This window comes from Rhipicephalus sanguineus, chromosome 1, assembly GCF_013339695.2.
Source record: "Rhipicephalus sanguineus isolate Rsan-2018 chromosome 1, BIME_Rsan_1.4, whole genome shotgun sequence".
In the NCBI taxonomy this organism is placed as follows: Eukaryota; Metazoa; Arthropoda; class Arachnida; order Ixodida; family Ixodidae; genus Rhipicephalus; species Rhipicephalus sanguineus.
In genome coordinates, this window is record NC_051176.1 from 277,847,336 (window position 1) to 277,866,200 (window position 18,865).

General features: G+C 49.9%; 2 protein-coding genes across 2 annotated transcripts; both read right to left on the minus strand.

Annotated features, from left to right (window-relative positions):
• LOC119379035 (protein TRC8 homolog) lies at positions 1-16,465 on the minus strand. The gene is made up of 2 exons (XM_037648174.2): positions 15,531-16,465; positions 1-1,568 (listed from the first exon to the last, which is right to left on the minus strand). The coding sequence occupies exons 1-2, from the start codon at positions 15,772-15,774 to the stop codon at positions 28-30; spliced, it is 1,785 nt and encodes a 594-aa protein (XP_037504102.1). The 5' UTR covers positions 15,775-16,465; the 3' UTR covers positions 1-27.
• Positions 16,466-16,490: 25 nt separating this feature from the next.
• LOC119379037 (TWiK family of potassium channels protein 18) lies at positions 16,491-18,142 on the minus strand. Its single transcript, XM_037648177.2, has 3 exons — positions 17,507-18,142; positions 17,251-17,456; positions 16,491-17,179 (listed from the first exon to the last, which is right to left on the minus strand). The coding sequence occupies exons 1-3, from the start codon at positions 18,036-18,038 to the stop codon at positions 16,514-16,516; spliced, it is 1,404 nt and encodes a 467-aa protein (XP_037504105.1). The 5' UTR covers positions 18,039-18,142; the 3' UTR covers positions 16,491-16,513.
• Positions 18,143-18,865: the final 723 nt, after the last annotated feature.

The following is an 18,865-nucleotide window of genomic DNA, read 5'->3' on the forward strand; positions in this document are numbered from 1 at the left end:
TTTGAAAAAATACAGTTCATTCAGTCCTTACTGATGGTAGAGTGTGCTGTGACAAAGCGGGCACATGTCTCGCACATAGAGCCATTTCCGAAGACATGCACTGTGAAAAAAATGCCGACATCGAGTCACTCTAGCTGTCTGCAGTTCTTGAAAACATATAGTACACACATCGTCTAGTTCACGCAACTGCTGGCTTGTAGCCTCTGGAAGCGAGTGCAGTTTATAAAGAGCAGCTCTCCGCCGTGCACAAGCTTTCCAGCCAGCCTTTGCTTGCTGATATATGTTGAAGTAAGCATGGAAGCACATCATGAAAGCTCTTATGGTGCCACGTGATTCGAATGCAAATATCCAGGCACCGTTGAAGAGGAGGAAGACACCAAACAGGAACTCGAGGACACTGCCTGTTGCTCGCAGATAGTAGACGTAGTCATCCAGCGGCTCCCACATGGTCTCGCGGCGCGCATCCACCAGGAAGAGTAGATAAATGAGCAGCGAGATGACCACTTTGACAACGAGCTCAGCGCTGAAGGCACTGACAGCAAGCAGCCAAGTGCTCACTGGCTGGTGTGTCCACAGGTAGGTGAGCAGCATGCACGGGCATGCAGCCAACGCCAGGCTGAGGCCCAGCGCGCGCGCGTGCCGCTGGCGCGAGCCGCTGCGGGACGCACCCAAAGACACGAGCAGCGGACCCAGCATGCCCTGCACAAAGTGGAGCACGGCGGTGGCCAAAAGGCAGAGGTTTCGCGCCAGCCGGGCAAGCCGGTGTGGCGGGTCGAGGCTCGTCAGGCCCGTCTGCAGTGCCAGCACCAGGAACAGGAGGCCTGCCACGGTAGCCAGGCTGCGCTCGGGGCTGCCCTCGAGCAACAGAAGGCGGCGCGCCGCGCCAGCCGCCAGCCGCGCCAGCGCAGCCACCAGGCTGGCCATGCCAAGAAGGGCCACGCTCGTGTCGCAGCCTCGCGCCGCGAGCTCCGCCAGCGCCTGCGCGGCAGGCAACCGCGGCGGCAGCAACGCTGCGTGAGCTGCCATCCGCAGCAGCCAGAAGAGGCGCAGTACAGTGGGCGCCCTCAAGCGCGCCCAGTGGGCCTCGAGCAGCGCCTGGCCGCCCAGCTGGCCGAGCAGGGCACGCGTACGGGTGATAGCCCGGCGGCCGGCTGCCAACACCGGGCCCGAGCGGCGAAGCGCAGGCGCCACGAGCAGCAGCTGCGCGCCGAGGGCGGCTGCTACTGGGCTGGCCCCGGGCGCCGGAACCAGGCACACGCTGGCCACGGTAGGCGCCAGCAGCGCCAGGGCGAGTGCTGCCGTGGCCTGGGGACCCCGTCCGGCTGATAGTAGCAGAGCCAGCAGCAGCTGCAGCGCGTAGTTGGCGCCCGTGCGTAGCAGCGCGCCGGGCTCGAGTCGCAGCAGCTCAAGCAGCAGGCTGCCGTCGCGCGAAAGCTCCTCGGCGTAGCGCACCAGCTCACGGTTGCACACGTACGACCAGAGCACGGCACCCTGCGCGCTCAGCCAGAGGTAGACGTGCAGCAACTGGCGTGTGTGCAGCACTGCCATCACCAAGGCACCTAGGAAGGCTGCGTTGCAAGGTTGTGCGAAATTTAGTACATGCAACGACATATTCACTTTATTTGCACGATCGCTCGTGTCAGCACCAGGGACACTGCGCATCAGCCAAACGAACCAGTGACTGATCTCTACAGCTTTGCTAATACAGTTGAAACTCCATCTAGCGAAGTGGTGAGGACGCTCGAATTATTTCGTTAAATCGGGAAATTGGCTAAATCGAGAAAGGGATTTTTCGGCTATCCGAAATCTAAAATTGTAATGTAGCGACAACAAAAGGTTACCAGGCCATTGTCCTAGCCACCAATCTACTGCTACGCATGTGAAAAGTCCGCGAGGGCGGCCCTGACATGGAGCCTCCCATGTCGCACGATACAGCCCAGAAAGAGGTTTACGTGAAGCAGCGACGGGCGAACGGTATGCGGAGAACGAATGAAGGAGTTGTGCGAGCAGGCAGAGCCAGAAACTTGCAAAGAGACTATTAGCATAAGCGTGCGCACGAGGGGGGCAGGGGCAAAGTCTGCCCAAAACTTTTACTCAGTTGGACCTGTGCCGTCATTGTTTAAGAAGCAGGGTTATGGTCACGGAGGCTTTTGACGATAATGGCGGCCGAAGGCCCCTGATGTTGCATTCCAAGAACTGTTTACTTCCCATCTTTACTCCCGGAAAGCCAAGGACCAAAGGCAGGCCATTGTGAGAAGCACCTGCGTGAGCACTTAATTTTCATTTTTCCATCCATTGTTAAGTACGTTGTCTTTTGGACTCGACAAACGGAGGGGAAGGGGAGGGCGCTGAGACGAGACTTTGACCATCCTGATGGGGAACCCTGCGCACGCCTATGACGGTTAGTGCCATGAAATCACGAAACCAACCACCGTCGATCGCCCGTAGCACCGCCTGGTACGTAAAGGCCGAGACAGACGGTACGATTTTCCATGCGATGCGACGTCCGACGCGGCGGTGGGGAAACCTGAATGGTGACCTTTCATAGCATCGGACAGCCACCATTCCGGCTGCCGCACCGCCGCTACTAGTACACTGTGCCGCCGCGTCGGCCGTCGCATAGAAAATCGTACCGTCTGTCTCGCGCTTAGAGCGCTCCGACTGCCGAGTCCATTGCTCCATGCATGGGCGCGGCGTGCAGCCTAGTCAAACTAAAGCTATAAGAGGGCCGTGAGTAGGGCGCCTGGACGTTTTAATGCGATAACGTTAGAGCAGACGCTCGACAAAAAACCTGTCTCTGCAAAATTGGAAGGAAATCACCACTTTTTTACTCAGTTATTTCTGGAAAAAAACTTCGTTTTGCTGGCCAAGCTAGTTTTGAAGATAGCACTGGTCCCTATGGGTGTTTGCTGGGGAATCGAAATTTCTTCGTTAGATCGGGAACTTCGTAAAATCGGGTTTCGTTAATCGAGATTTAACTTACTGAGAGTGAACTTTAGCTACGATGCAGGCGAATAAAGCCTCGTCGGACAGTGGGCCTCACAGACAATGAGTTCGTGTCGGTACCTTTCAATGCGAAATCGCATTGCTCATGAAGCGGAAAATCCGACGAGCGTCTAGCGTTAGAGCCCCTAAACCACCTCCGATAATTCTTTTAACATTTCAAGTAAACGCGCGCATCGAGTTCAGTATGCCGTCACGGTCAACAATTCCAAACGCGGCAGCGCTACGAGCCTCGGACGCCCCACAAATTCCAAGATACAATCCCTTCTCCTCTCCGTCCCTTTCGGCAGTGTTCAGCCCACGGTGTAAGAACATTCAGGTGTTGACACTGCGCGCGCCTAAGCGGCCAGAAAATGTTCGGTCGTCGGTCCGTTGAGCGGTGCGCCATCTAATGGCTTGAGGCGGACAGCGCCCGCGAGTAGCCGAAACACGGTGGTGCTGCGTCATCGCCGCCGCTCTCGCCGTTCCCTCTCCTGTTGCTCTCTCGATTTCGCCCCTCGACGCCGCTTGGCGGATGCACATTATCCAGCAAAATGGCACAGAAAAATGCACGTTATCAGCAGCATACGCGTTGCTATGGAGACGACTGCCCCAGGGGCGTAGCCAGAAATTTTTTTCGGGGGGGGGGTTCAACCATACTTTATGTATGTTCGTGCGTGCGTTTGTATGTGTGCGTGCCTATATACGCAAGCAAAACTGAAAAATTTCGGGGGGGGGGGTTTGAACCCCCCCAACCCCCCCCCCCCCCCCCCTTGGCTACGCCCCTGGACTGCCCCGCTTTTCGTAGCGCCCTCTGCAAGTCATCTGATAAGAACCCGAACATTATCTGGACGCGCGCGGATTGCGGTTTCCCATGCGTTGGGGAAAGAGTGTCATCACCTGAGTATATTCTTACACCGTGCCCTCAGTGTTCGCCGTGACGTCAACATTTTCGTCTGCTCGTCATACATAATACCTGTCCGCTCGGATGTACCGACATGACCCGCTCCCAGAATTGTTTTGGCCCACCACTAAAATTTGGATTGCTTACCCCAAAAATTGACTAGGCCAAGTTCGAAAATTCAGATGACCAACGTTAAAAGACGACTTGACCCGCCCCTATGACTGACTTTGCCCAATTCCTACACATGACCAAGTAAGAGCCTTAAGTTGCTAGTAGGGTGGCTGGAATGTTCTAAGGTTACATTACCCAATCATGGAGAACGAAAAAAAAAAAAAAAACGCCAGGACGCAGGGAGCGTTATTTACCATCTTGGTAGTCAATAAAAATCGCAGTTTCGCCGCAAAGGCGAAGCAGTTAATGCGATAGCAACAAATTGGAATGTTATACGAATTAAAGCTGCAGCTCTTTTGGATCCGATCTCGCGTAACTCTACAAAACTGGTTTAAGAGAATACGACCGCTCCATGGAGCGAAGCAGTTTTCGTGCTGTCTGTCGTCCCAACGCGAAGTAAGCGGTGAGAGCACAGCACGTATACGAGCTGTCTACTGATGTCTGTCGAGATAGCGCGTGCGCCAGCGCTTGTGAACGCGCCCATGTGATCAAAGTTCGCAGTTGCTGCTCGAGCGATGCAGCGCCCCTCCTCAACGGCGCCCTTTCACACTCCTTCGCCCAACGAAAGACAGGCGGCGCGTTTCCTCTCTGCTTGAAGAGCCATCGACTGCAGGTCTCGCACGCGGGACGATGTTTTCGCATGCGCCCTTCGTGCGAGGGAGATGGCCAGCTCGTTTCATCTATGCTCTAGGCGTGCGCACAGGGAGGGCGGGGGGGGCGGTCGCCCCCCCCCCAATCACCTAAGAGAGGGGCGCAAAATCTGCTCCGTACATTGACCGTTCTAGTCACCTAAGAGGGGGGCGCAAAATCTGCCCTATACATTGACTTAGTAGGGTGGGAGGGCGCTGCGACAATCCTTCGCCCCCCCCCCCCCCTGATGGGGAACCCTGTGCACGCCTATGTCTATGCTTCAACCGCGTTCGTCTCCAACACTCACGTGCTTTTACTAGCGCGTAGAACACACGATGCACATGGTGATGTTCTTGATTTAGCGTTAATACGGAACATGACGGCGACGCCGACGGCAGAAACCCGCCGGGAGTGTCCATATAATTTATGAAATAAATAGCGTCTTCGACAAATCGCACCAGGGCACCCGGGCACTGCGATTATTGAACGAGACGGCACACCAGGGCACACAGGTGCGATTTTTCGAATTTGCCATAAGGGACAAATAGGACCAAGTCACGTGACAGGCAAGCGCTATTATTGGTCGCCTTGCTTTGATTGCGTCTGCTGGGGGCCTAATCCTACCCAAGAAGCACTGGGCACTGAGAGCGGCAAGGGCTGTGTCAGAGGAGGTTGGCTCGCAGATGTGTTGGGCTAGCGGAATAAAGTGCACTGCCTCTTAGTCTTTCCTTCTTCTAGAGAGGATACTTCCTCCATGTACCCAATGTGAGAATGTCACGTTAATTACCGAGATACTGCAGCGCAACAACACGGACGGAACAAAAACGACAAGGACGAGCGATGAACTTGCAACTTTTATTGGAAAAATTGAATGTGTGTGTGTGTGTGTGTGTGTGTGTGTGTGTGTGTGTGTGTGTGTGTGTGTGTGTGTGTGTGTGTGTGTGTGTGTGTGTGTGTGTGTGTGTGTGTGTGTGAAAATACAACGTTTCATATATACAGGGTGCCCCAGTAACTCTAGCCACAGTTTCTAAAAATGGCGACGCGACCTGTTCACTAATGTATGGAGTAAGTCACACAATTTTTTTATTCTGCTTAATTAAGAATGATTAACTAACGAACTTTTGCAGCAACGAAGCTAGACAAAAAATTCCAATTAGAAAGTTGTAGGTCGGTTTGCAAAACGTTCGATTAGACAGTTTCCAACTTTCTGTTAACCTATATATATATATATATATATATATATATATATATATATATATATATATATATATATATATATATATATATATATATATATATAGCTCAATGGCAGAGCATCGGACGCGTTATTCGAAGGTTCGGTCACTGCCGGCGGCAAGTTATCTTTTCGTCCACTTTACTTTCTTCACATTTATATCCTAATTACTACAAATAACATCCCCTATACTTTCCTTGGCACTGCCCCGCCACGGTGGTCTATAGTAGTCATGGCGCTCGAGTGCTGACCCGAAGGTCGCGGGATCGAATCCCGGCCGTGGCGGCTGCATTTTCGATGGAGGCCAAAATGTTTCAGGCCCGTGTACTTAGATTTAGGTGCACGTTAAAGAACCCCAGGTGGTCGAAATTTCCGGAGCTCTCCACTACGGCGTCTCATAATCATATCGTGGTTTTGGGACGTTAAACCCCAACAATGATTATTTCCTTCGCATTATTGTATGCTAGTTCTCATTAATATTGTGTCTAACAAAGAAAAAAACGTGCCCTTAAAAGTCTTCTTTCCTTAAAAAATATACCACGGGATATGCACGCTTGCGTGCCGTGATTGAAGTGCTCCCAAACGATATGCTTCCCTCGCCGCGGTTCATGACAGCGATAAGCAGACGCAGCGGTTATCGCTTGTGTTGCCGCAAGCAACAGGTGCGTCACGGCACAGCCATAAACATCGTCGCTGCCCTGTCGCCTTTTAAGCGGCAGCACACCCGGCCAAATGCTATGCTCGTTTTCACGCGGAACGTTAGGGAGTACCGCCTCACTCTGCGCTTTCTGAATCCGAAACTACGACTGGACACTATAAAAACGTCTCCAAATAATTAACCGTTGCGCGCTCAAGCAAACGAAGTTTCCAGCCATGATAAGTGGGTCGTTAGCTACATATTGGAACAGAAAGAAAAAAAAAAACAAAATAGCATTTTGCGTACCTTGAAAACGGTGCTATTTTGTCACCAGTATGCGGCTGGTGAAGCACAATTACTCAAATCCGTACGTGCATATATACACATCTAAAACCGAAAAATTTCAGGGGGATTTGAAGCAGGAAGGTGGACACTCTAAATTGCATGCCAAGCACTCACGCACTGTCAATCCAGAGCGCACCGGGACATTACCGCCAGGGGCGTAGCCAAGGGGGGGTTGGGGGTGTTCAACCCCCCCCCCCCCCCCCCAATTTTTTTAGTTTTGCTTGCGTATATATACACGCATACATACAAACGCACGCACGAACATACATAAAGTATGGCTGAACCCCCCCCCCCCCCCCGAAAAAAATTTCTGGCTACGCCCCTGATTACCGCGGTGCAGGGTCCAGCGCACCTCTGCCGGCAAACTATTGCACGTGGTGCACGCGATCTTTCCGACATTTCAAAACCTAAGAAAGTTGCGTTGACAGTTTGACCTTCAGGTACAAACTCGTGGCGCACAACTCAAAAAAAAAAAAAAAAAAATGAACGTGTGGCAGCGCCACTACTGTGAAACCTGAGGAAGTGCGTAGCACGGGCACCCAGCGATTCCCATTCGTAGAGTTCCCACTGCTCCGTTTACCAAAGCGTCGATGACGCCAATGTTTGAGGTAAGCATGCATGTAGGGTTTTCCCGGCGCGAGTAGAATCTTGTTAGAAAGATTCGCAAACTCGGTGTGCGACGTGCGCTACTTTTTGCTGCGCTTTATCGACTTCCTGCTTGTTACGGCAGTTGAGATACGCGTCGTCTGCAGCGAGTTCCGTCAGGTTGTTTCCTCCATCAGATGTAGCGACGCAGCGCCGGCGAAACACAGGGGGGAGGGGCATTAGCTCGCTCGGCTAGAGTCACTGTATATGCTACCTTTAGGTAGCAGAGTTGCGCATCTGTCTTCCAACGCCGCTAGCAACCATGCATGGCGGAGAAGCTGCCGCTTGGGCCAATTTGTTTATTTCTCGACGCCACCGCTGCAGCGAGCTGAATTAACACTAGCCATCGACAGCCAATGTTTATCGTCGGTTTTCGACACGCCAGACAGGTTAATCGGCGACACGGTAGGCATGTCGCCTGCAAAAACGAAGTGCGACTTCACTGCACAGCTGTGGTTGCTAGCCGGACCTATGCGCAACTCTGCTACCTAAAGGTAGCATATACAGTGACTCTACGCTCGGCAAGGCGGTGACGCCCTCTCTTGCGCGGCCCCGGAGTCAGCCGCAGGTTTCCGAAACGTTTTTAGCGATTTTTAGTTAATTATTGCGATTACTTCTTGGTTATCTCTGTTAATTATATTATTTTAAACCTTATGTACGTTCATTTTAACCTGGTTTTGAGCATTGCTAGCCTTGTTATGGCCTGTATTGAGCGCTTTACTGTAAGCGTGGTCCCGCCACATGAGATGCATGGATGGTCGACAAGCCGGGCCCTTATAGTGCTCCGCACTTAAAAAAAAATTAAAAAGAAACAGGATCGACATGACTGATTTTTTTGCTTTCTTCTAACGTGAAGATCGTATGGGCGTTAGGCCATTCCAGCAGGCCTGTTCCCGAGCGCATGTACAGCGGAAGCCGCGAAGAGCAATTTCATCCCAAGCTGATATCATTAATATACACATATATCATCCAACACTATATCACCCGCCACAAAGATTACCACCGCTGTCCAAATTTCGAGGAAGCCTTCGTATATGGAGCAAACTGCAAACGGATATTCACACTTGAGTCGTACGTGAACGCTACATGTGCTGTATTCTAAATGCGCACATGAATGCGCAACACTATCACATGTTACCGTCACGTGCAATCGCATCACAGCTCACACCTATTCGACATCCCACAACACGGCAATGGACTGTCCAACTCCGGCAGCGAGAATGGCATTTAACAGGGGCGTAGCCAAGGGGGGGGTTGGGGGGGTTCAACCCCCCCCCCCGAAAATTTTCAATTTTGCTTGCGTATATATATACACGCGCACATACAAACGCACGCACGAACATACATAAAGTATGGTTGAACCCCCCCCCCCCCGAAAAAATTTCTGGCTACGCCCCTGGCATTTAAGGCCGCTGTACTTCTGGACTGAGAGGACCACCCACTCTGTAGCGCGGAGAAGCTGGTCACGCTCGCGGGCTGTTCTTCATAAAGCGTATTCTCTGTCTCCGTGTTTTTCTTGGTCTTGGCCCATCTTCCATTTTCAACTATACATGCTTTGGAACTTAAGCGCGATGTCGTATTCGTACATACAAGCTTTGTCGCCGGTGACGACCCTTTGCGCAACTCATCACTGCTAGATCCGACCTTGTCGTCGAGAGTTCGCAACTATCGCTCAGTAGTTGCGGCACCATCTTGGCGCAAACATTTTCTCTTTCCAAGATTTCAGGCAAAATCCGGTGAGCGAACGACTTTTCAAAACTACAAAAAAAAAAAAAACATCGGCAGATCCCACGCCTTGCGGGAATCGGTTTCATGCGAAGCAGTCAGCAAGTAGTTTTATGCCACATTTTTTTTTTTTTTGGCTTTGAGCCAAGCGTTACGAGATGGATCGACGTCTTTTTGTGAATGTAATAGTTGTGTACACATCGTGGGCTTACCAGGTACGTCGTCAACAATGGCGTTGAAAGGGTAACTTATAGCCTGACGTAACGTCAGCACTCACGTTAGAGCACATACGTCAGTAAACGAAGTACACTTTACGGTGCGATGATGTGAATATCACACGTAACCTTTGTTAGCGTATTCCTCCGTGGTCGAGTAACTCTTGAATACAGCTTGATGAATCATGGGAACACAAATGCAATGTTTACTAGACTGCTGTAAAAGCACAGCCAACACTGGAACCACAGACGTTAACCTGACATGACGCCTGTATCGTAGGGGTACATCTGTATTGTTTATTGATTTGTTATAAAATTAGATAGCCAGCACCACAACCACAACTGACGTTGTACCGACATTACGCCTGCATAGGGTGTTTTTCCAAAGCAGTTTCTAGACCTGGCGTGGCTCTGTGGTAGAACACCTGACTGCCACGCAGAATGCTTTGGTTCGATTCCTGCTGGGATCCTAATTTTTATTCTTTGCATTCGTCGTGTCAACGCTGTCGATGTCGGTTTTTCTTAACGCCCTCGCATCTGGGTAGATATAAACTCTGTCAATCACCTGTGGCGCATACCCGCACACCGCGGCCCGTTGTAAACGGGTATGTGCCACACGTGTCTGGAGGAAAGGGTTTGACGACGTAAGCGACAAGATTTTCCCGTTATTCATGTCGTGAGCAGACAGTCATATTCGTGAAATCCTCTTACATCCCATGCCAATTTTGGTCTACACCAAGTTAAGGAGGCGATCACGAGAGCACCCAAACGTAGGCGGCTAGATAGATAGATAGATAGATAGATAGATAGAAACGCTCAAAGTGCCTAGGGTTCGCTAAGAAATGCTTCGCATTTAAAACAAGCAGAAGTTTAGGGGAAGATGGAAGCTTGCAGAGATGAAAAATTCGTGAACAGGGCCGTGTCGCTGGAGCCGACGTTTCGACAAGTGGACTTGCCTTCTTCAAGTTGCAGCCTTGAAGACAAGCCCGCTTGTCGAAACGCCGGCTCCAGCGACCACCCCGTGTTCATGAATTTGTCATCTTTCCAAAAGTAAGTTCTTCTGATGCAATTGTCATACGGTGTCACTGAGTATACGGGAGAACGCGCGCACACGACCAATGCTTTCATGTTCACACAAGAGAGAGGAGTGTCCTGATCTTGCATCGTCCTTGGTATGTTCATGTCATCCCCGAAAACGCCCGACACAGTTGAATACAGTTCTTGAAGCACCCCTTACAGGCCTTTCCGCAAAAAAAAAAAAAAAAAAAAAAAACAGCTTGCACTAAGTCGCGCAAAGATGGGTCACAGCAGAGCTGGTGGGCACCTACCGGGTCCTGATTTGACATTTAACCTCTCACCTCTCTCTTTCCCGCCTATTGCTATACTATACTACACATGGCTATGCTTGCTATTTTCTATATTTAACGTGTCTCTTTCTCTCTCTCTGTGTGGTCGGTATCCTCGCCTCCTCACCCTCACATTTCTCCTGCTCACCCTCACTTCCCTTTCCCACCCCATTGCTATACTATACTATAAGGGGCTATGCTATGCTCTGCTGGCGTGCCTGGATAGCCGAGTGGTAACGAAGCTAGCCTTCGGATTGTGGGTACGCGCGTTCGAATCCCGCCTCGCCAAAAAAAAAGAAAATTGTTCGCCAAGAATTCCTCTTTCTTTATCTCTCTCTGTACTCTCGCCCATCAGAGTTACTGCATCCCACGCCGGACAAATCGGCGCACGTGTTCTGGGAGCGAAGCACAGGAGGAAGCTGAAGAAGAGAGTCGGTTCATGATGATGATAATTTTCTATCTACGACACACGTCGAGCTTCGTGCATAGCAGCTGATGATGAATGAAGGAATTTTGTGCGATATCTTGGTCCGTCTGTTTGTCGATCTCAATTTCGAGAGAAATTAGGAGAGTTACGATGCACAAAATGAACGCGCATCAAATTATCCCTTTTCACATACAGAAGTCCGGCTTGTACCAGAGGCCAGCCTTACGTGCCGGACTGCTGTACTTGAGGCCATGGAGACACTTTTCTGTTTACTCGCTACACGAACTTTTGGGGCAGACCACCCTGTTCTAGACGACCTTAACGGGGAATGTCAATGCATATTTAGCGGAATATGGTAATATTTCCAACGTGTTGCTAAATGAGAATTTTTTCGTTAAGCCGATATACAGTGTCTAATGGGCAACTATAATAAAGCTGGACATCTTTGTCCTGAACCAAACCATTGCGGTTTCAGTTTTCTATCTTCCTCCGATTCAGCTCTCTTTATACTTTATATTTCAACACAACTTTATACATCTCGTCTGATCCTTATGAGAGACTTTCACGCTCCACCTAGTGTCCATTATGCACTGCTACCTCGCGCCTTGCTAGGTAGTGAACTTATTAGACCGTTCATTAATATGTCCGGCTCACCCAAGTGGTTCACGGCGTTACTAAACAGAGCGCACTCCTTGATTAAGTGTTTTTAAGCACAGATCACGCCGACAAGCTTTGTGAGAGCGACATATTCGGTGGAATCTCCGAATAAGTAGCGGCGGCGCCAGGATTTTTCCCCAACGGGGGCAGCTACAATGAGAGAGGTCCTTCCAGGGAAGTGGGCGCAGAGACCACGAGGAGACCATTGCCTCCCCTCCCTGCACCCCCTGGTGCCGGCCCTGTGATAAAGCAGCGCTATATTTTCGATTATGTGTATTGAAACCCAGTTTTTAATATAGACATTTCGATGATAACTGAGCGTCACATCTCAGCTGAAAATTTTGAATCGTTCAGATCCGCGCAAGTTTAGACATCCAATACAGTGGCTTTGAAATTCGAGAAAATTGTAAAATGATGTAATCACCGCTTTATTCCACTTAATCAGAAAGAAAAATCCTGATATTGCTTGAATAAACATAAAGTGAGCAGTTATCAGGCCGTGTGACGACTCAAACGCTCAAAGCGCGCTCGACAGTGAACTCATGACCTGATTTGTTCTGTTAAAGACGCACTCATTCTTAAATGAATTAGCTAACGAATCTTTTAATGACAGCTGTTAGGTTTACTCAAAACTAATCCTCGGTAGTTTTGGGTCTCTGTGTTACCTCGCAACGACTTATAAACATTTAGGATATACAACGAGAATGTTAATGGTCTCACACAAATCTTTAATGCATTCAATGAGAATTTTCAGTCTGTCTAAGCTACCGACAATCACGCGATTTCAAAAATTCTTTTGCCAAATCACCCTGCTCGATTTCTGATACTAGTTTCTACAAATGGTATGCTTAAATCTTGTAAAAAAAAAGCTCATTTTTAATTCGCTATTCTAAATGCATAACCACATACAAATTTTTAATCGAATAGTACTTTATCTACTGTTCAGCACGGCTTTAGACGTGTAACCTTAAGAGACAGGAAAAGAGCAGAGTGGGTCAGGGAACAAACGGGGGTTAAGGATATCATAGTTGAAATCAAGAAGAAGAAATGGGTATGGGCCGGGCACGTAGCACGTCGGATTCCAAGAGATGGCAAACGCGTGAGGGGGAGACAGAAAATTAGGTGGGTAGATGAGATTAAGAAGTTTGTAGGTGGCAGCAGAAAGCACAGGACCGGGTTGATTGGCGGAACATGGGAGAGGCCTTTGCCCTGCAGTGGGCGTAGACAGGCTGATGATGATGAATACAATCACACAGTTCGCTCACGCCACTGCTCTTCAAATAGTTGCCGGTAATCAATTCGACGTGTGCATTAATATTTCGTCGACACGAACCTACAGGGGATGTTGAAAGATATGCTCATGTTGTCGCTAAGCAGTCACAGAACGTGGTTCAGCTGCGCGAGTGTAATCGTGCACACCACTGCCCTTTTCATGGGCAGAAATATGTAAAAATAAATGGGTTTAAAATATCGCGATTCATGGGTATATTTATTCTTTAGTCCTCCTATTCGAGGTCGGCTCCATTTCATATTGCAGTTCTAAAGCGTTCGTGTTCCTCGGTATTCATAATTAAATTTAATTTTGCATCACTTAAAGGCGGGAGTTTTGATACAAAGACGAATTAGCTCCTGTATTGGGAGCTTTAGAGTGTCAAATAAAATGGAGTTGTCCTCAAATACGGTTGTCCCTACGACTTATCAACACAAACTGCCTTAATCGCGAAATTGAAAACGCTGTTAAAAAGTTTTTATTAATTACCTTCTTTCTCACTCTACCTGTTCGCGAAACCTACGTCCGCTAAGACGTATATAAACCACGCGTGCAAGTAGCATTAGTGTAATTTTATTAAAGCTATTGAGGCTAAACAGAACCAAGGCTAAACAGAACGATGTATATATAACCTTCCATGCGGCGTTCGTGCTTGGCAATGACGTACAACATGGGGCAGTGCGTGCATAACCTTAAACATATATCTTGCTAGGCGCTGACGTTGTCGACAAATTAGCGACATGGAAAAGTCTTTCGGATTTACGGAACTCTGGCGGAGCTTCATCTTGTACAGAAGTAAGTGATAACTGTCGTCAATAGCTTATACGTCCTGATGAGCTCGTAAGCGCACTTTGTTTCTCTTAACTTTACAGATATGTGTTTCATGAATATTGGCATGTGTGATTAATTAATTGAGGACCCTGTGTCGGGTTGAGTGATCTACTTTTTGAGCCAAGACGATACGGCAGCCTCCTCCGATCTGACTGCGCTGAGGGAGAAGGTCAACTGTTCCGTTAAAGAAATTGTTTAGAGCTATAAAGCTGACTGTCTGGAGAATTCCTGCATTTACAGTTTTCTATTTACAGTGCTTTTACTGCTGGTTGTGAACTTTATACCGCGCAGAACGACAAATGACGCCATGCATACCGTGGATCAGTGTGAGGTTCAGTGCAGCGACCCTCATGAGCGTCGATGCAGTGATATCTGGTTTGACTGGTTCGAGTGCAACTAAAGATGGAACATCTCTGTTCAGAACCACCTGCCGCCGGCGTTGTACCTGCGATTCTGTTTACAGTAGTGCAGACTAGTGTCCTGCCCAGCATTGTTTAACGTAGCGCTACGGCGCCGCTATTCCGGGCAACCATCATAAAAAGCACCTATAAACAGTCGCAACATTTAATCGTAAAAGTTTCAGCGATGGTTTATCACGCAAAGTTGGTTTAGTTAACATTGTTGCAATACAATCCCGGAGAAAGAAACTGAGGCAACGTTTGTAGGAAGTGGCATCGTTCACTCTTAGTGGCTTGAGACAATGCCAATTGCGGATGTTTTCGTAAGCAGCGTGGAGTGCGTCGACCTTTTTGCCATAAACTATGCCTTCTACGAGACGCCGGGTCGAGGGGGGGGGGTCGTAGATGTCGCCTGACCAGCCAGTCCCCATGCGACTTCGCCCTTGGCCTGATAAGTTAGCCGTTCTTATTGCTTTTGCGATACATATCGTCCTTGTCTCTCTTTATGCCATCAGTGCCAAATTTTCCAGCCTAAAGGTAGCTATAAGGTAGCTTTGCATTCCTTTCTCTCTCTCCGACTTCTTAAATAAACACAAAAATTTATTTCCATCTTGTGAAATAAATGCATTATATATATATATATATATATATATATATATATATATATATATATATATATATATATATATATATATATATATATATATATATATATATATAGATTGTAAGTCAAGCACATATCCGTCCCAAATCATCGTTACGCGTCGTTAAGACAGGCGCAGCTGAGCTAGAGGAAACTTTTGCTTTTTTTCAGCCACAAAATAGAAAACAGACGGGTATTCATTTCAACGCTGACGCTGACATCAGTTTTCGCCACAAGCAATGAATGAAGCGAAGGGGCATATCATCGAGCGAATGTTCCATGATATCATCTGTGCAAAAGCAACATGTCAACGCTTTCTTTTTCTTGAAAAGAGGCATCGTCGTGAACTCAGCACAAAATCGCAGACAACGGTTAAATGTGGCAAGCACATGCAAGCGTTAACACGCGAATACGTGCACATTCGCCCATTCGAAAGTAGGCTATGAATTGGAGAACAGTAGACGTCTTACCTTGCAGGTACAAAAACGACCACAACAACGTCGGTAGGTCGAAGTGCGTAAATACGTCGTTCTCAAGCAGGGCACTGGACGAATTGCTTCCGTCACTGTTGTCTTTTATTACATCGACACCTGGTTCAACAGCACTGCCATGTCGAAGCCCCAAACTGCAGCTTAAAACGGCGTCCATCACAAACAACGGTGGCACCCGCAGTACAACGTCTAGAACAGCCCAGATCTGTCCCCGGATCGACATACTCCGTTCTAGCAGACAAGGAAACTTTAACCATCGAAGAAATGCATCGCGCTTGCAACCACCACGAGCTCACCGCGGTAGAAGCACGAGTAAGCAACAGCTACCAGTTACCAGCGTCAACGCGACGCTAGCGACACCGGCGGTGCAGCGTGAGGAACACACGGTAACTAGGGGCAACCAGCGGGGCAACAAAAGAGAGAATGGAGAGTAGAGTGTACTAGAATGGAGAGGATCGCAGCGCTTGTTCGCTCGAGTGTGTTAGGAAGCGCCCTCTATGCTCTTTGGCAGCTATTTGAGAAACTTGATATAAACGAAAACATTTCAAAAGAATGTCGTCAAGGAATGAGTGTATTCAGCTCTGTAGATGTTTAGTTTCACATCTAAAGTTCTGAATACAATGAGCTGTTGTCAAGATCACACAAGATGCAGCTGGTGCTGCGGCAGTAGCAGACGGTATCAACAGGTGCAAGCCTCTATGGTGTAAGCAAACTGACCAGAGTTATGACCAAATTGAGTGACACCTTGATCCACAGCAGTAGAGATGCTGTCACATCTGCACTACATCAGTTATGAGCAATAGTGGACACTGTCGTGCGGCTGCTGATCAACTTTCAGCTCTGCACTGCAGCACCGTGGTGAGCGTCTGATGTTTTCGCGTGTGTTCACAGCGGTGTTTGTCTCTCATGCCATGCCTTACATGGGTAGTTCGAGAGCCTATAATTTATTCTCAAGAGGCCGTTCAGGTGGGCTCTTTATGCTGGGTGTTATTTTTAGTTGCAGTGTCATTCGAAACTGCTTTTTTATCCACAGCGTTCTTGGCCGCAGCTTCTTGGGCAGCAAGTCCCTTGGCAATAGCTTCTTTGGCAATGGCGTCCTTTGTCACTGCCTCGTCAATATCGCTCTCCAAAGGCTCCTTTCGCTCTTGGTCTATCACCATGGCGTCGAATCCAATGGTTGTCCCCAGCTGCATTCGAGCTCTTTCAAATATGGCGGAGAGCTTCTCCTGCACAACGTTGATGCACATGGAAGTGAGCGCAAGGCCAAAAAGTAGGTAAATGAAAGTAGCCATCATAAACATCGGGTGGTCTGGGACGTAGTCACCGAATCCTATTGTGCTCATCGAAATGAAGACAAAGTAGAAGGCTTCGAAGAAGCTCCACGACTCCCAAATGGTGAAGATGCAGGCGCCGACCGTCATGTAGATGGAAAGCAGAAGAAGGGCCAGCGACACAGGCAAGTTGAACTGGTCGTCAATGACAAGCTCCTCTTCGCTGGCGGCCTTGCTCGCTTCCTCACCGCCTTCTTCGGCGGTCGGCGTGGTGGGCTCCTGCTTCAGGTAGGCCGGGTAGGGAACGTACGCCATGGTGTCGTTCACCTTGCGCCACACGAAAGCGACGTACTGCAGCTGCGAGAAGAAGACAAAGAAACGCGGTAACTGTAGCGGCCACCCACTGGATGCTGAATACGATATCATACCTGCGGAGGGGGTGCTTTCGCCTTGTGCTTGCCGCAGCGGCCCGTGCGGACGAGTTGGCGCAGCGACAGGAAGAGCCACTTGATGCCGCGCGTGAACACCTTGCCCAGGTCAGCCAGCACCATGAGCAGCAGCGGTATGCCGATGAAGGCGTACAGGATGGTCACCGCCATCCCGGCCATCGTGCTCGGGGCGATGTTCCCGTAGCCTGCGACATCCGGAATGTAGGTCGCGTGCCGCTATGGCGCATGCACTCACCGATGGTTGTGAAAACGGTGCCGCAGTAGAAGAGAGCGCCCCAAAAGGACCAGATCTTTTTCTCCGAGTGGCTCACGATGCGCGCTTCGTCCTCGAGCACACGCACCTGCGTTTCGAACTCGCGCAGACGGCGCAGTGCGTGTCGCCGGAATCCGGCCACGGACAGGGTGCGCTGGGCGATCACCAGGTCCTCGATGATGTACTGGCGCGCGTTCAAGATGGTCTGCTTCTGCTTGTCTTCGAAGGGGCCCTCGATGAGTTGGAAGAGCGCAGCGCCCATGGCCGCGTACGCGAGAAGGACGAGCAGCAGCAGAATATGCGAGAACCAGCGTTGGCTGAATGCCTTGATGCTTTGGGCGGCGCGGACGGCGCAGCTTCTCGTCTTGTCAGCAGTCAGGTTCACAATGTGCATAGGATTGAGGATTAGATATTGAGGTGGCCTCGTCGGATCAGACTGCCAGCTGATGACCGACGGCTGGCTGAGGAACGCGGGCCGCCGGCCCGCTCGGGGCGACGGGCTCCGCGACGACATGTTCGCCTCTGCTGCCCCGTTGGGAGCGGCTGCCCAAATCGGGCGCAGACCGGGCGCCCCCAAGCAGCTGGGCCACCGCCAAGCGGGCCTTCCCCCAAAATAGCCGCCACGCCAGCGCCGGGGCCCCAGGTGGACCGCGCGCTGGCCTCTTCCGCATCATCGATCCCGTGCGCCACCTGCGGCCATCCGGCCCTGGTGCTCGATCCCCGGTGTTCCGGCGGCGCCCTGCCCATGCCGCGGACACCTGCCGCCGCGCCTCGAAACGTCTTGCGGCCGCGGTCTCCGGGCGCGCTGGGCATTCCGCCGCGCTGATTTGCAGAACATTGCTGGCACGCTTTCCTGATTCAGTTCCGCCATACAGAAAGGAGGTGCGAGGGCCAGCAACAGACGGCTAATGTTACCCGCATCCTTGCGCAATTTCGCCTAGAAGGGCAACGTTGCCGGACCTGCGAATGCAGACCACCTGTTTTTCTTCCTTTAATACTGCGGGAACTATAATCGCCATAGGTGAATTTGTGTTGTGCTTCTCGACCCTTAAAAAAAATACGATTAGTTTACTTTTGGTACAGATGTGTGTTAAAGCGCTAAGCTACCTATGTTTCCAATTACAATTATTTTTTTTTAGATATAATCCTTGTGTTGTTCAGACTTTAGTTACGTGTTTGTATTTTTCGCACAAGTGGAGACAGGTGGAGACCAGTCCTCATAGAATTCACAAACTATAAAAATTGTGCTCTAAATGAACCAGCTACCAAAGATCCCATCTTGTGGGTATGTGGGCGTTTCCCCCTCCCAGATCGCTCCTGCCGGCCCCCTCAAAATTGTCA

Bases quoted from the DNA above. Each gene is read 5' to 3' on its own strand.
- LOC119379035 (XM_037648174.2), bottom strand. From the start codon at position 15,774: ATGTCGATCCGGGGACAGATCTGGGCTGTTCTAGACGTTGTACTGCGG. The intron at 1,569-15,530 runs GTAAGACGTCTA...CTTGCAACGCAG, and splicing joins GTCGTTTTTGTACCTGCAAG to CCTTCCTAGGTGCCTTGGTG.
- LOC119379037 (XM_037648177.2), bottom strand. From the start codon at position 18,038: ATGTCGTCGCGGAGCCCGTCGCCCCGAGCGGGCCGGCGGCCCGCGTTC. The intron at 17,457-17,506 runs GTGAGTGCATGC...CGGATGTCGCAG, and splicing joins CACCGTTTTCACAACCATCG to GCTACGGGAACATCGCCCCG. The intron at 17,180-17,250 runs GTATGATATCGT...TTCTTCTCGCAG, and splicing joins CGAAAGCACCCCCTCCGCAG to CTGCAGTACGTCGCTTTCGT.